General features: G+C 37.8%; 1 protein-coding gene and 1 pseudogene across 1 annotated transcript; one reads left to right on the top strand and one right to left on the bottom strand.

The window, feature by feature from the left end:
• Positions 1-2,122: 2,122 nt before the first annotated feature.
• Positions 2,123-4,775, top strand: LOC115966840. The gene is made up of 12 exons (XM_031085988.1): positions 2,123-2,281; positions 2,374-2,437; positions 2,555-2,647; positions 2,740-2,836; positions 2,928-3,058; positions 3,139-3,220; positions 3,331-3,481; positions 3,789-3,946; positions 4,035-4,149; positions 4,282-4,440; positions 4,527-4,615; positions 4,724-4,775. The coding sequence occupies exons 1-12, from the start codon at positions 2,123-2,125 to the stop codon at positions 4,773-4,775; spliced, it is 1,350 nt and encodes a 449-aa protein (XP_030941848.1).
• Positions 4,776-5,838: 1,063 nt separating this feature from the next.
• LOC115966839 lies at positions 5,839-6,444 on the bottom strand (annotated as a pseudogene).
• Positions 6,445-14,132: the final 7,688 nt, after the last annotated feature.

Below are 14,132 nucleotides of genomic sequence, written 5' to 3'. Positions count from 1 at the left end.
GTATGGGTCGCCGATGGATATGAGAATTCCGCAGGCTGAGTTGGGTTCGGCCTTGTCAGCGTTGGGATCGTCGGCGCTGGGCTGGTCTCTCGGCGTCGGTGTCGGTGGAGTTTTTTCTGCAAGGATAAAAACACAGACACAGTGTCAAATGGGTTTCTCTGAAGAAAGAAAAAAAATTAAAAAAAAAAATTGTGATAAAGTCAGGGTTTTCTCTTCATCCTTACCTTCACTGGCGAGTCAACTCAACTGACGGACAAAGCGCAAGCAAGAGGTTCAGATCGGATGGAGGGTGAGGGTTGAGGTCGGAGATGGAGGGTGAGGGCTTGAGAGATGGAGGCTTCAGATCGGACGGAGGGTGAGGGTTGAGGTTGGAGATGGAGGATGAGGGCTTGAGATCGGACGGAGGTGAGGGGTGAGATCGGATGGATCGCAGATCTGGGATGGGTTGAGATCGGATGGAGTGCTTGAAAGGTGGAGGCTTCAGATCTATCGGATGGAGGGTAGTTGATGCGTTGGAGAGTACAGAATAGTAATATTTATACTTCCCCTAAAGCCGCATTTTTAACATGCGGCTATAGGGGAAATCTGAAGCCCCGTTTCAAAAACGTGGCCCTATCCCTTTCTAGAGCCGCGTTTTTAATTGTTAACACGCGGCTTCAGACCAACCTTGAAGCCGCGTCCTAAAAACGCGGCTTCAGGGACTCTAGAGCCGCATTTAAAAAATGCTGCTGCAGTAAAAGAAAACAAAAAAAAAAATAAATAAGAGTTTGTGAAAAAAGGAAACGCAGAAGTCCTGAGGCCGCGTTTTTATCTCCAAAAAACGCGGCCTCATAACCGGGCTATGGCCCCGCGTACAAAACGGGGCTTTAGACCCAACTTGGGCCACGTTTTTGAAAACGGGGCTTTAGCCTCAACTTGGGCCGCGTTTTTTATGGCCGCGGCCTCAAAAACGCGGCCCAAGGCCCCCGTTTCTTGTAGTGCACGCATTAGATAGCTAGACACGTATGTAGAGATGATATGGCACTTTACCGGGAGAAAATGCTGATTTATCACAAAAAAAAAAAAGGGCCACGTATATATCCCAGACAAAAAAAAAAAAAAAAAAACGTTGTTTCTAAGGCCAACTGTAAAACCGTATATATCCCAGGATAAAAAAAACAAAAAAAAAGGTTATTGATGAAGATAAGAAAACAATATGTGGCTAAGGCCAACTATAAAACAGTATATATCTCAAGATAAAAAAAAAAAGTTATGTGGCTAAGGCCAACTGTAAAACCGTATATATCCCAGGATAAAAAAAAAAAAAAAAAAAAATTAAAAAAAAAGAGGTTGTTGATGAAGATAAGAAGTTGACCGCCAAAGAAAAACTTCAGTTGATATAATATTGTGAATCACATGGTTGTTTAATTAACTTTAGACTTTTTGTTCATATAAAATTCTTCAATGTGGAGTGTGTGTGTATATATATATATATATATATATCAAATAATTCATAATTAATACTTATCATACGATTCTTTTGCGTTATTATTCTTTTCTTCTACCTACAATCTCTACTATTCTCTTCTTCTACCTACAGCTTTACAAGTACGTATTTGTTTATTTTTCCCATCAAATTGAATATATTTTTTCCCATCAAACTGAATATATTTTGTGTATTTGTTTAAGTAGATTTCCTTAAGTTTAATCCTTTTTTTCCCATCAAATTGAATATATTTTGTATATTTGTTTAAGTTGATTGCCTTAAGTTTAATCCAGTTTAGAGAATTGTTAAGGATTTTCAATTGAATTTTTTTAATAATATTAGTTTGATTGTTAAGAAATTATATAAGAAATTGATCTGTGAATCTATGATTAATGTTTATACTATGTTTTTTTAATTATATATTATAATATGTTTTTAATTTTTAATTGTCGCTATGGGGCTACATTGCAAAAATATTATTTTTTAAATATATTATACTCTTTGCAATTGTTGTGCATCTTATTAATATGTTATTATGTTTGTAATTGTTGAAGGTGTAAACATTTTTAATTTTTTAAAAATTTTACTTTTCATTTTTCTCTATCAAAATTTCTTTTGTTTTTAGATAAATGCTAATAAATTTTTTTTTTTATCAAAATGGATAGACAAAGTCAAAGATATAATCTTTTGGATGAAATCGACATTGAAAAAGACAATTGGAATATTAGAGTTAGAGTCACAAGAATGTGGGAAGTTCTTAACATTAAAACAAATAATGAACTTATAAGTGTTGATTTGGTGCTTCTTGATGAGAAGGTAAGTTTTGAAATAAGATAATAAAATTACTTTTAGCTCTTCAAATACAATTGAATTATATTTTCTTGATAAGTTTATTGTCATTTTTTCAGGATAATCTTATTCATGCAAGTATTAGAAAGTCATTTGCTAATCATTTTAGAGATATACAAGAAGGTAAAACTTATCGAATAAAATATTTTGGAGTTGTCGAAAACAAGGATGCTTATAGGATTGTGAATCACAAGTACATGATAAGATGATTTTATGCAACAACATCTGTGAAGTTGTTAGAAACAAATGATGAACTACTTGCAAAACAAAAATTTGAATTGGTTCCATTTGATGAGCTAAAATATCTTGCTAACAAAAACACAACTCTAACAGGTAATTTTGATTATACATTTATACTTAAAATATATTTATATACTATTATCTTCATAACTCATTATTTTGATTAATCACTTTATCGTTTGTAGATGTAATAGGAGAAATCGTAGGAATTTCTCCCATGGAAAAGATAGAGGTGCGTGGGAAAAAAATGAACAAAAGGCTAATTGAACTTCAAGATAACAGGTTAGTTAGATATTGATGAATATATTACTTAGATTTGTAAATTTTTGTTGAGAGATAAATTTTTAATTGTCTAACACAAATGTTTATGCAGGAGGGAAAAAATTAGAATCACATTTTGGGATAAATTTGCAAAGGCAATTAATGAAGATATATGTCTTGATAATTTTGTGCTGCCTATTATAATTATCACATCAACCACAACCACTGTCAAGACTTATATGAGTAAGCAATTCTTTCTTTTGATATACATGATATGTGTTTAAACATCATAATTTAAACTACTTATGTATGAATGATGGTAGGGAAATTATCATCGTCTTCTACAAACTCTTCAAAGTTGTATGTGAATTTAGATATTCCAGAGGTCATAGAGTTAAGAAAAAGGTTAGTACAATTTTAAAATTACTTATTTATTTTAGTTCAATTTTATAATATCTTAAATTATTATTTTATGATACCAATAGACATTTTTAATATGTTGAATTTCAATATAGTCTTGAAGAAACTGAATTCAGCCTTGATGAGAAAGAGAAGAAGATTGAGTTGTTGCAACTATCACGTTCAATTCTTGACCCTAATGAGATTTCTAAGATGAAAAGAACACTATTGGAAATTTTGACCTTTATAAAGACTGAAAAAGAACAGGTTAGTATTGAGTGTGCAAGGTATTGTTATCTCTTACTAGAACTTGGATTCAATTGTTAAATATATTATGGCAGAGGGTAAGCAATGGTAATTAAGTTTAAGTTGATGACAACAAACTATGATTACGTTAATTCCTCAAATTGATTTTGAATACAATAAAGACTTTTGAAAAAGACAGATGAAAGGAGTAGTAAATTGCTATATATTTAAGATGTTTTAAAGAGTGTTCTTGTGTCTATATTTGCTTTCCAAATATGTTTATGTGAAAAATTCATTTATGAACTTTTACCATGTGTTTTTTTTATAGGACATAACATTTTATTGCACAGCCTCAATTAAAAAGATCAATGTTGAGAATGGATGGTATTATGTCTCCTGTGATGAGTGTCCTAAAAAATTGAAAAAACATGAATCCAAACTATTTTGTGAGACATGTATGAAAGTATGTGGATTCCCAAAAATTAGGTAAGTAATTCTAATATTTACTATTGGTTAACTTTAAATATATTAAAATGTTAATTGATGTAAATGAAAAATAATATTTCAAATACAGACTTGACATGCAAGTTGGTGATACAACAGAACATGCAAATTTTGTAGTGTTTGACAAGGAAGCAGAGAAGTTAATTAAAGTGCCTGCTATGCAACTCTCCAATATGGAAGAAGAGGTAAATATATAAATATATATATATATATATATAAATGTATAGTTTATTTGTATAATTACATTAATTGTATTATGTTACACTAATTGAAATCTTTTGTTTTTTTTTTTTTTTTTTTGTTTTTTTTAATAATAGGATGAAGACAATGACAATATTATTCCAAGTAGCATCAAATGCATAATTGGAAAAACCTACATCTTCCAACTGAAAATTACTGTATACAATTTTTTCGTTCACAAACAAAACTTTACAGTAACTAGCGTCATTGAAATTGAAGGAAACGGACAATTACAGGTAACGATGCTTCACCTATACATTATTGATGAAGTTATAATATTATCATTAGTACATAATAACATATTGAATCATATTGATTATAGGAAACAACAAAAAGAGGGGCTAACAATGGAAATGAAGTACTTCAAGAAAAAATCTGTGCACAAGAAAAGAAAAGAAAGATTGTGAAGAAGTAAGTACAATTGCACAAATAAATATTATTTGGTTCTTTTTTAAAACTTCACACAATCTTTATTTTCCTAAACAAGAAAATAACTTCTGTATTGTTTCTATTTTGCAGAGAAATAAAAAAAGAGGAAGTGGAAGATCATATAGAAGTGTTAGAGGATTAGAGAACATATAAAATATTTAAATCAAAGTCTATTTTCATATTTAGAGTTTTAGATTGTTTTCATTTTAGAATGATTTGAGTTTGGAAAAATTTACTTTTAAGCTGTTGTATACAAGTTAATTTTTTTAGATGTTATCATTTTATATTTTATAGTAATTGTGCCAATACATTTTATTACTTTTTTTTTATTATAATAGTTAGTTGTTTTGTTATTTCTTACTATTATCAATTCTTCAAAATAACGGCGAAGAGTATCATAATTTGTGCTTCATGGTTTGGTGAAATTCAATTTCCAGAAAATTCTCAACTAAGCCAAATACATGTATTAATCTCAGTTTACTACAACTTCTTCAATACCCAAACAAAGATAAATGAAAAACCAACATTAAAATTTCTTTCTTTTCCCCTCTAATCATTCCAACAACACCAAACAAAGTAGTTTAGATAACAGATATTCCTTTTGTTATTATAATAATTACTTATTTGGTTATTGTTTATCAAATAAAATATATATATTATATAAGTTTATGATAAAACCATGCAACGCACGGGCCTTTTACTAGTATAACTTAAAGCCTGGTGCCAAAAAATCATACCTAGCCCCCAAAATTATATTCAATTAATTTATAGAGAGCAGTGGCTCTAGAAATTATTTTTAAGGTGGTCATTAAGAAACTTAAATTATACAAACCCTAATAAAGAGATAACCTTAATATATCAATGTCACAAAAAAATGCAAATAGATAAAGTGTTACAATTTTTTTTTCTACTAACAAAGAGATAAAGAAAAAAATGGTCTGATAGTAGATAAAGTGGGAACTAAGAATGTTGACATGAGACTAATAAAGTGAGAGAGAGTCTGAAATAATAATAAATAAATAAAAAAGAAAAATGGAGAGGGAGAGAGTATATTTTACAACTACGAGTTAAGTCACTAAGAAGAGCAAAATTGTTGCAGCTATAAATGTTATTTCTCTTGATACCCATTTTTAAAGAAAAAATGAAAATAAAATGAACAAATCCAAATACGAGTAATGAATGAAAGGATCTATAGTTGACCAAGATTAAATACCTGTGACCTTGGTTAACGAAGTAAATGTAGCTGATGACCCCAACGACAGTGTTCCAGCCTCGATTGTAAACGTATCATAACAGAGGAAAAGCTCCACCAACATTACCCTAGACAACAACAACACCAAATCTTTTCATGGACACTGTTTATTCTCCACTGTAGGATCATAAATCTCCCTCCCATTTGTCCAATAAACATACTTTAAAAGCTTCTCTCCTTCCCCCACAAACCTATGGCCCACAATCTCCTCAGGATCCTCAAAAACCTTTGGATCTTTAGTAGCAAATGGTTGATATCCAAAGATCATCTCCCCTTTCTTGATCTCAAAAGCAGCATCATGGCTATTGATTACCAAATTTTCCTTTGCCTTACTGTATTGGAATGGAACTAGAGGCTCAATCCTCAATGCTTCATAAACCATTGACTTAGTCAATGTCATCTTATCCAACGCTGATAAAGTAACCCCACCTTCAGCTCTAACAATGGTCCTAATCTCATCACACAATTGACAGTGTAACTTTTCTCCTGCTAAGCCAACCCACTTGATCAAAGCAGGAAACGAAGTTTTCATTCCACCATAAGCATTGAAACAAACCATTGTGTAGGGTCCGAGGACTGAAGAGGATTAAAACATTAATTATTCGCACAAACATGCTTGTAGAAATGTATTAGCTCCGAGGACTTCACTGACCCAAGCATGGGAGGGAATATGGAGTAGTGCTTCATGGAAACCCATGCGGAAGAGAAAGGACCATGAGGGGGGCAATGACGATGGGAGGAAGCTTCCTGGAGAAGTTTACCTTCCCCCTCCGCATTAAGGCTGTGTTTGTTTTGGGTGAAAATCACTTTCGGAAATGCTTTTCCGTATTTACGGGTGTTTGGTTGCGCATGGAAAATGCATTTTCCGGAAATGCATTTCAGTTGTCCTGTGATGGGGTGTAAATTGATTTCCGTTTTTATTTTACCTTCAAATACTATTTTCTGGAAAACAGAGAGAGAGCTGAGTGAGAGGGAAAGAGGAAGAAGAGCCCACACGCAGAAAGAGAGAGAGAGAGAGAGAGAGGAAGAAGAGACCGAACCCAGAAACCGACTCCGACGAACCTAGAAAACCCAACACCGAGCTTGTTCATCGCGCCGATCGCACCACCGGCGAGATCGTTGCACCCCAGCACTGATCCACCCAAAACCGATCGTTTTCATCGCACCCCAAAACTGATCGTCCTAGACCCAGATTCGTCGTCCCCGATCGCGATCTCGCCTTCGCGCCGATCGCGATCGCAGCACCGCACTGCTCATCGATTGCAGCACCATGCCACTCGATCTCGCCTCCACCACGCAATCTCACCTTCTCCTCCGCCGTGTGATCTCAATTTGACCGAATATGATGAATTTTTTTGTTGGGTTTTGTTTCTTTTGTGAATGAGTGTGGAATTGATTCATTATCCACATGTTTACAGTTGAGGAAGTGTATGGAAAATTGGGTGGCTTGGCTATGTAAAGCATTTTCTGTAAAAATGTTTGAACGAACCAAACACCGGAATTGATTTTCCGTAAAACGAATTTTGTGGCAGCCAAACAGCTTGAATACATTTTTCTTTACTGAAAATAGCATTTTCGGAAAATAAATATTTTTCGGAAAATATTTTACGGGAACCAAACACAGTCTAAATGTCCTGGAACAAACTTATCAGTTGCATTTAATGAGGAAATGACTCCTGAACAGTATCTTCACAGCTAGCAGCCCTTTCCACCACCTTCAGCAAAGTGTTGATGGGACAAGTGTCCTTAGAAACACTTGAAGGCATACAGTTGGAGGGTTAGGATATGAAGAAGAGGGATATAAAAGGAGAGGAGACTCCCAAAAATGGGGATCTGGAGTTGGGGGGAAAAAACTAGAAAAAGGAGAATGTGTACAATGCATTATTTGGTGTAATACATAAACCTTATATGCAAGAGACTAATCCTTGGATCGGCCCAAGGAGAGCTATTTTTCTTATCTTATACTTATATTAATCCTTTCTGTCATTCTAGACTCTTCAGTCTTTGACTTGAGTTCAAATTAGAATTGTACTTGAATTATTTGCCCACTCTCTAAAGAAATTCTATTGTCAGGCTTGAATTTGAAGGACAAGGTAACACTGCTCTAAGTGGGCTTGGGCCTTTACTTTTAGAGAGCTTACAATGGGCGTCGTCTGTGGGAATTCATCGGTAGTTCAATCTTCTTAGAGCATGGAAAACCCAGGGAATGATAGGGAGGAATCTGTGGGGTCTCAACGTGATAACCACTTTATTAACCTAGAGCGAAGGAGAGATAGGGATCATAATCCCACCCCTCTCAGGATGGAAACACAATACACAAAGCACATTGAAAGGAGCCATTCAAGAACTAGAAGTCATGTTTTGCATGAGCAAGAAGTGCGGAACCTAAAACTGGAGATTGACCATTTGCGCAAAAAGTTACGACAAAAGGAACGCGACAAGAGGGACTTAACATCTCTATCAAGTGAAGGGTCTAATGGGGGCAAATATCAAAACTACAAGCGAAGATCAACGACTCCTCCTAGTGAATCTTACTCTGTATCCTCACAAGTTGATAAATTAGAAAAACAGAGGAGAAGGCGAGGAGAAATATCATCCCCTATGAGCATGAGGAATGATGTGATGAGCAAGGCCCTTCGTCAAATTTCAAAATCACCTTTTACAAGAAGAATTGATAAAGTCAATCTTCCTCATCGTTTTATGCAGCCTACATTTACCATTTACAATGGAAGAACCAATCCTGTGGAGCATGTAAGCCACTTTAATCAGAGGATGGCTATCCACTTAAGGAACGAGGCTCTTATGTGCAAAGTTTTCCCCTATTGCCTCGAACTTGTTGCCATGAGGTGGTTTGATGGGCTGAAGGAAGGCTCTATAAGATCTTTTGAGGAACTTACAAGAGTGTTCAGAGCAAGATTTGTGACATGTAGCAGAGTCCCGAGGCCCTTGGATTCCTTGTTGTCCATGGTGATGAAAGAAGGAGAGACTTTAAAGACCTACTCTGATAGGTATTGGGAAACGTTTAATGAGATAGATGGTGACTTCGAGGACCTTTAAGGTCGGGCTTCCAACAGAGCATGAATTGAGAAAGTCTTTGATGATGAAACCTTCTTGTAGTATGCGTCAGCTTATGGACTACATTGACGAGCATAAGCAGGTTGAGGAAGATCAGACCCAACGAAAAGGCAAGGCCAAAGTCTTCCCAGAGAAGAGGGATCATCAGTCGGGGGGTTATAATCAAAACCGACCTAGGAGGGATTTACCGAGGACTGTAGAATTTTACATGATCATTTGGGGAAAGGTAGGGAAGTTGAAATAGTTTTTGCATTAACCCACAAGGCAGACAGGACAGGCCGAAATTGGGTACCAAAGAGATTCTGCTTCTCGGCTAGCATTAGGTACGATTAACGTGATTTTTGCCACGCCCAGGAATGAGTTGGCCTCGTGCTTAGGAGTCATGTTCGTAGTTTTATGTCCAGAGCCAAGAAATCAAGCCCAAGAATCTAAGGGGGCTAAACTGGAATCAACACCGACCTTAGGTTTCTTGGAGAAGGACAAAGTGGGGACTTACCAACCCTATGATGATGCCCTAGTGGTCACTCTTCGGATTGGGGGGTATGATATGAAAAGGGCCTTACTAAAATTATGTACCCAGATTTGTATAAGGGATTAAATCTTAAGCCTGAAGATCTAGAGAGGTATGATTCACCCCTAGTTGGATTTGATGGGAGGACTATAATCCCCCGTGGAATGATCAAGCTACCTGTTCAGGCTGGTGACGAGGAGGTGCAAGTTAATTTTATCGTGGTGGAAGCTTATTCCCCCTATACAACTATTTTGGTAAGGCCTTGGCTCCATGCTATGGGGGCAGTGTCATCTACTCTACATTTGAAGGTTAAGTACCCCACACAAGGATGAGTAGGCAAATTGGTGGGAAGTCAATCAATAGCCAGACAATGTTTGGTGGCTACTATTAGGCAGCATTCAATGGATAACACTTCTGTTAGGGGAAAGGAGGCCCCATAGCAGATAACATGCCCCAAGGGTGAATGTGGGGCCGAGTCACAGAAATTGCTCTTTAAAGACTCAGAGAAAGTTTTTTAAGAGCTGGAGAGGATTTTGATTAATACCAATGAGGGTAAGTATTTTCAAATTGGGGCTCGACTGCCCCCAATGGAGAAGATGGAACTGGTTGATTTTTTGAAGAGTAATGTAGATGTCTTTGCTTGGAGTGTTTATGATGCGCTGGGAATTAACCCTAAGTTTATTTGTCATCAACTGAATGTAAACCCTGGGGCTATATCGAGGAGGCAACCACCTCGACGCTTTTTAAAGGAGCATGCCAAGGCAGTAAGAGAAGAGGTCAATAAACTGAAACAAGCGGGGGCAATTAAGGAAGCCTTCTATCCTAAATGGTTGGCCAATGCTGTGGTGATAAGGAAGAAGAATGGGAAATGGCGCACATGCATGGATTTCAAGGATTTGAACAAAGTATGTCCCAAGGATTCTTTTCATGTTCCTCGAATCGACCAACTGGTGGATGTGACGGTTGGACACCCTCGGATGAGTTTCTTAGATCCTTTTCAGGGATAACATCAAATACCTTTAGCATTGCCTGATCAAGAGAAGACAGCCTTCCAAACTCCCACTGGGAATTACCATTATCAGGTGATGCCTTTTGGCTTAAAGAATGCCAGGTCTATGTATCAAAGAATGATGACTCGGATGTTCGAATTGCAGATTGGGAGAAACATTTTAGCATATATTGATGATATGGTGGTCAAAAGTAAGCAGGTCTCGAAGCACTTGAAGGATTTAAAGGAGGTATTTTCAGTGCTTAGGAAATATAAATTGCGTCTTAATGCATCTAAATGCTCTTTCGATGTTAGTGCAGGAAAATTTTTGGGGTATATGATTACACACCAGGAAATAGAGGTTAACCCTGATCAGATCAAGGCTATTACAGATTTGCATCCTCCTCGGAATCCCAAGGAAGTACAAAAGCTGACAGGGATGACAGCTACTTTGAATAGGTTTATTTCTCGGTTAGCAAATCGATGTTGGCCATTTTTCCAACTCCTTCATAAATAGAAGAACTTTGAATGGATCGAGGAGTGTGTAGCAGCCTTTAAAGAATTGAAGCAATACTTGTCACATCCTCTTGTTCTCTCTCGACCCGAGAAAAAGGAGGTATTATATGCCTACATAGTAGTCACCAACCATGCGATAAGTTTGGTTTTGGTTAGAACGGAGAATGAAATGCAAAGACCTGTCTACTATATCAGCAAATCTTTGTAAAAGGAAGAAACTCACTACTTGCACTTGGAAAAAGCGGTGTTGGCCATTATACATGCTACGAGGATGCTCCTTCATTATTTCCAAACGCATACTGTCATGATGCTCACGTAACTTCCTTTGAAGGCATTACTACGGAAGTCTGACTATACGGGAAGAATTGCTAAGTGGGGGACCATGCCCGAGGCCTTCGATATTAAGTACTTGCCCCGTGTTACTGTAAAGGAGCAAGTTTTAGCAGACTTCGTTATAGAGTTTATTGAGGATGTTGCGAGGGATAAGGACTTAGGATTAGGTGCTTTGGTGGTTTCAATCTCTTCTCTTGCTGCTTAGGCGGTATACACAGATGGGGCGACAAACCAGAAAGGTTCTAAAGTGGGGATTTTACTAATTTCTCTTGAGAAGCTAATATTGGAAAAGTCCATACTGTTGGCCTTCCTGACCACAAATAATGAAGCTAAGTATGAGGCTTTATTGGCCAGGATGGCGATGGTTGTCATGCTTGGGGGGAAAGTTGTGGAAGTGTACTCGGATTCAAGGTTGGTGGTTGAATAGGTTAATGGGGAGTTTAAGGCCATAAAGCCACGAATGCAAGAGTATCTTGACAAAGTTAGGCATGCCCAATCTTGTTTTAAGAGTTCACCTTAAGGCAAATCCCGAGAGGGTAGAACTCCCATGCAAACTCGTTGGCTATGCTAGCCACCTCTTTGGGATCAAAACTACCTCGGGTCATAATCGTGGAAAACTTGGTAGCACCCAGCCGTGATGATCAACTTACGATTAGGGTACATAGCATACAGGTCGGGCCAAGTTGGATGGACCCTTTGGTTTCATTCTTAAAGGAAGGGTTGTTACCCAAAGATAAAGGTGAAGCCAAGAAGATGCGTAGGAAGGCCCTACAATATTGGCTTTCTGCGAAACAAAAGTTGTATAAACGCTCCCATTTGGGACCATACCTACTATGCATGCATCCAAGGGCTGTGGAACCCTTGTTGGAGGAGCTGCATGAGGGAATTTGTAGAAGCCACACTGGGGGAAGGTCTTTGTCACGTAGAGGCTTAACCTAGGGATACTGGTGGCCCAGTATGTAGAGAGCTACCCAGGAGTATGTACGGAAGTGTGATCAATGTCAAAGGTTTGCTCTGAATATACATCAACTTGGGGGAGTCTTGAATCCACTCTCAAGTCCTTGGCCATTTACCCAATAGGGCTTGCACATAGTGGGGACCTTTCTAAGGGCTGCTGGTAATTGAAGATGGCTCCTCGTCGGAACTGACTACTTCACAAAGTGGGTAGAAACTGAACGCCTTTCTAACATTAGGGACATGGATGTGAAGAGGTTCATTTAGAGGAAAATTTTTACCAGATTTGGGATTCCTCATACACTAATCTCAGATAATGGACTCCAATTTGATAGCAAAGCCTTTAGAAGGTATTATGGAGAGTTGGGTATTAGAAACAGGTACTTTACTCCGGCGTATTCACAGGGAAACGAGTAGACAGAAGTGGTTAATAAAGCTATAGTATCTGGGTTGAAGAAAAGGCTAGACGACTTGAAAGGAAGGTGGTTAGATGAGTTACCCCATGTGCTGTAGACATATCGCACCACACCTTGAAGATAACAGGAGAGACCCCATTCTCAATAACCTATGGATCCGAAGCGATCATACCCCTTAAGGCAGGTTTCCAGACCTTAAAGACTGATCAGTTTCAAGTAGACAAGAATGATCATTTGCTTGTGGTGAGTTTGGAATTAATTGATGAAAGAAGAGAGGTAGCCATGGTCAAAATGGCCCATTATCAGCAAAAATTAATGCAAGGGTATGATAAAAGAGTTAAGGCCAAACCATTGGTATCTGCAGGTATGGTCTTAAGGAAAGTAGTGGGAACGACGAAGAATCCATCATGGGGGAAGCTGGGTCCTAATTGGGAAGGCCCATACAGAATAACGTCGGTGGCAGGTATTGACACTTATTACTTAGAAGATCTAGATGAAAATGTAATTCCACGTCCATAGAATGTAAATAATCTACGTAAATATTATTATTAATAATATGACAGTTTCTATTTTGACTTTCATTTATTCATTGATTGATGTTTTATTTACAAGTTGATTTTCGTTAAATTTAACCTAGATACTAAGGCTGAGTTTGTTTTGGCTGAAAAGGATTTCAGGAAATCATTTTACACCAGCCTGAATGTTTGGTAAGCACCGAAAATTGGGTCAAATGAAAATCAATTTCCGCGTTGACCGTAAAATACCCCTCCAAAGCCGGAAATGATTTTCAGTTTCTATTTTACCTTTAAATGAATTCCAGGCTCACAAACAAAGAGAGGGAGAGAGCACAGGTGGCCGCCCAGCTAAGCTCTGACCGCCCAATTCACGCCGCCCCACCGCCCAGATCACGCGCCGGCCAAACACCCAAGACCCACAAACACCGGTCCACCCAGATCGCAGCCCACCCCTCCCTCATCAACGATCCACCCCTCCGATCGCCAGCCATGCACCCATGATGAGTTTCTCCCTCATCTTCTCACTCCACCTCACCGTCGACCAGTCAAACACCTCATCCACCTCTGCACGAACTTGATCCACCACCGCCATAGCTCGATCTGGAATGGTATCACCATCCCTCTCTTCAATCGGTCTCACCCTCCCTCTCTTCTCCACGATGGTCTTCATCTTCTCATCTCACTTTTTCTCTCTAACCCGAACCAAATCCCCCACATATTTTTGTGTTTGATATTCTTTTTCTTTGATTTTAGATTTTGTTGTTATTGTGGTGGTGTTTTGGTGGATTTTGGTGGTAACGGAGCAATGAGGGCGGTTTTTTCCCTCTTCTCGATCTAGATTTTAGGTCCTTGGTGGTGGGTTGTGCTTTTCCTTGGTGGTGGTGGTAGTTGGACCAAGTGCTGGCCGAGGGCTGACTTGTGTTTCCCTTTTCTGAAAAT

This window comes from Quercus lobata, chromosome 11 (assembly GCF_001633185.2).
Source record: "Quercus lobata isolate SW786 chromosome 11, ValleyOak3.0 Primary Assembly, whole genome shotgun sequence".
In the NCBI taxonomy this organism is placed as follows: domain Eukaryota; kingdom Viridiplantae; phylum Streptophyta; class Magnoliopsida; order Fagales; family Fagaceae; genus Quercus; species Quercus lobata.
The sequence above is the reverse complement of the archived record's forward strand: the minus strand, read 5'-3'. Positions and strand labels throughout refer to the sequence as shown.

Bases quoted from the DNA above. Each gene is read 5' to 3' on its own strand.
- LOC115966840 (XM_031085988.1), top strand. From the start codon at position 2,123: ATGGATAGACAAAGTCAAAGATATAATCTTTTGGATGAAATCGACATT. The intron at 3,221-3,330 runs GTTAGTACAATT...ATTTCAATATAG, and splicing joins GTCATAGAGTTAAGAAAAAG to TCTTGAAGAAACTGAATTCA. The intron at 3,482-3,788 runs GTTAGTATTGAG...TTTTTTTTATAG, and splicing joins TAAAGACTGAAAAAGAACAG to GACATAACATTTTATTGCAC.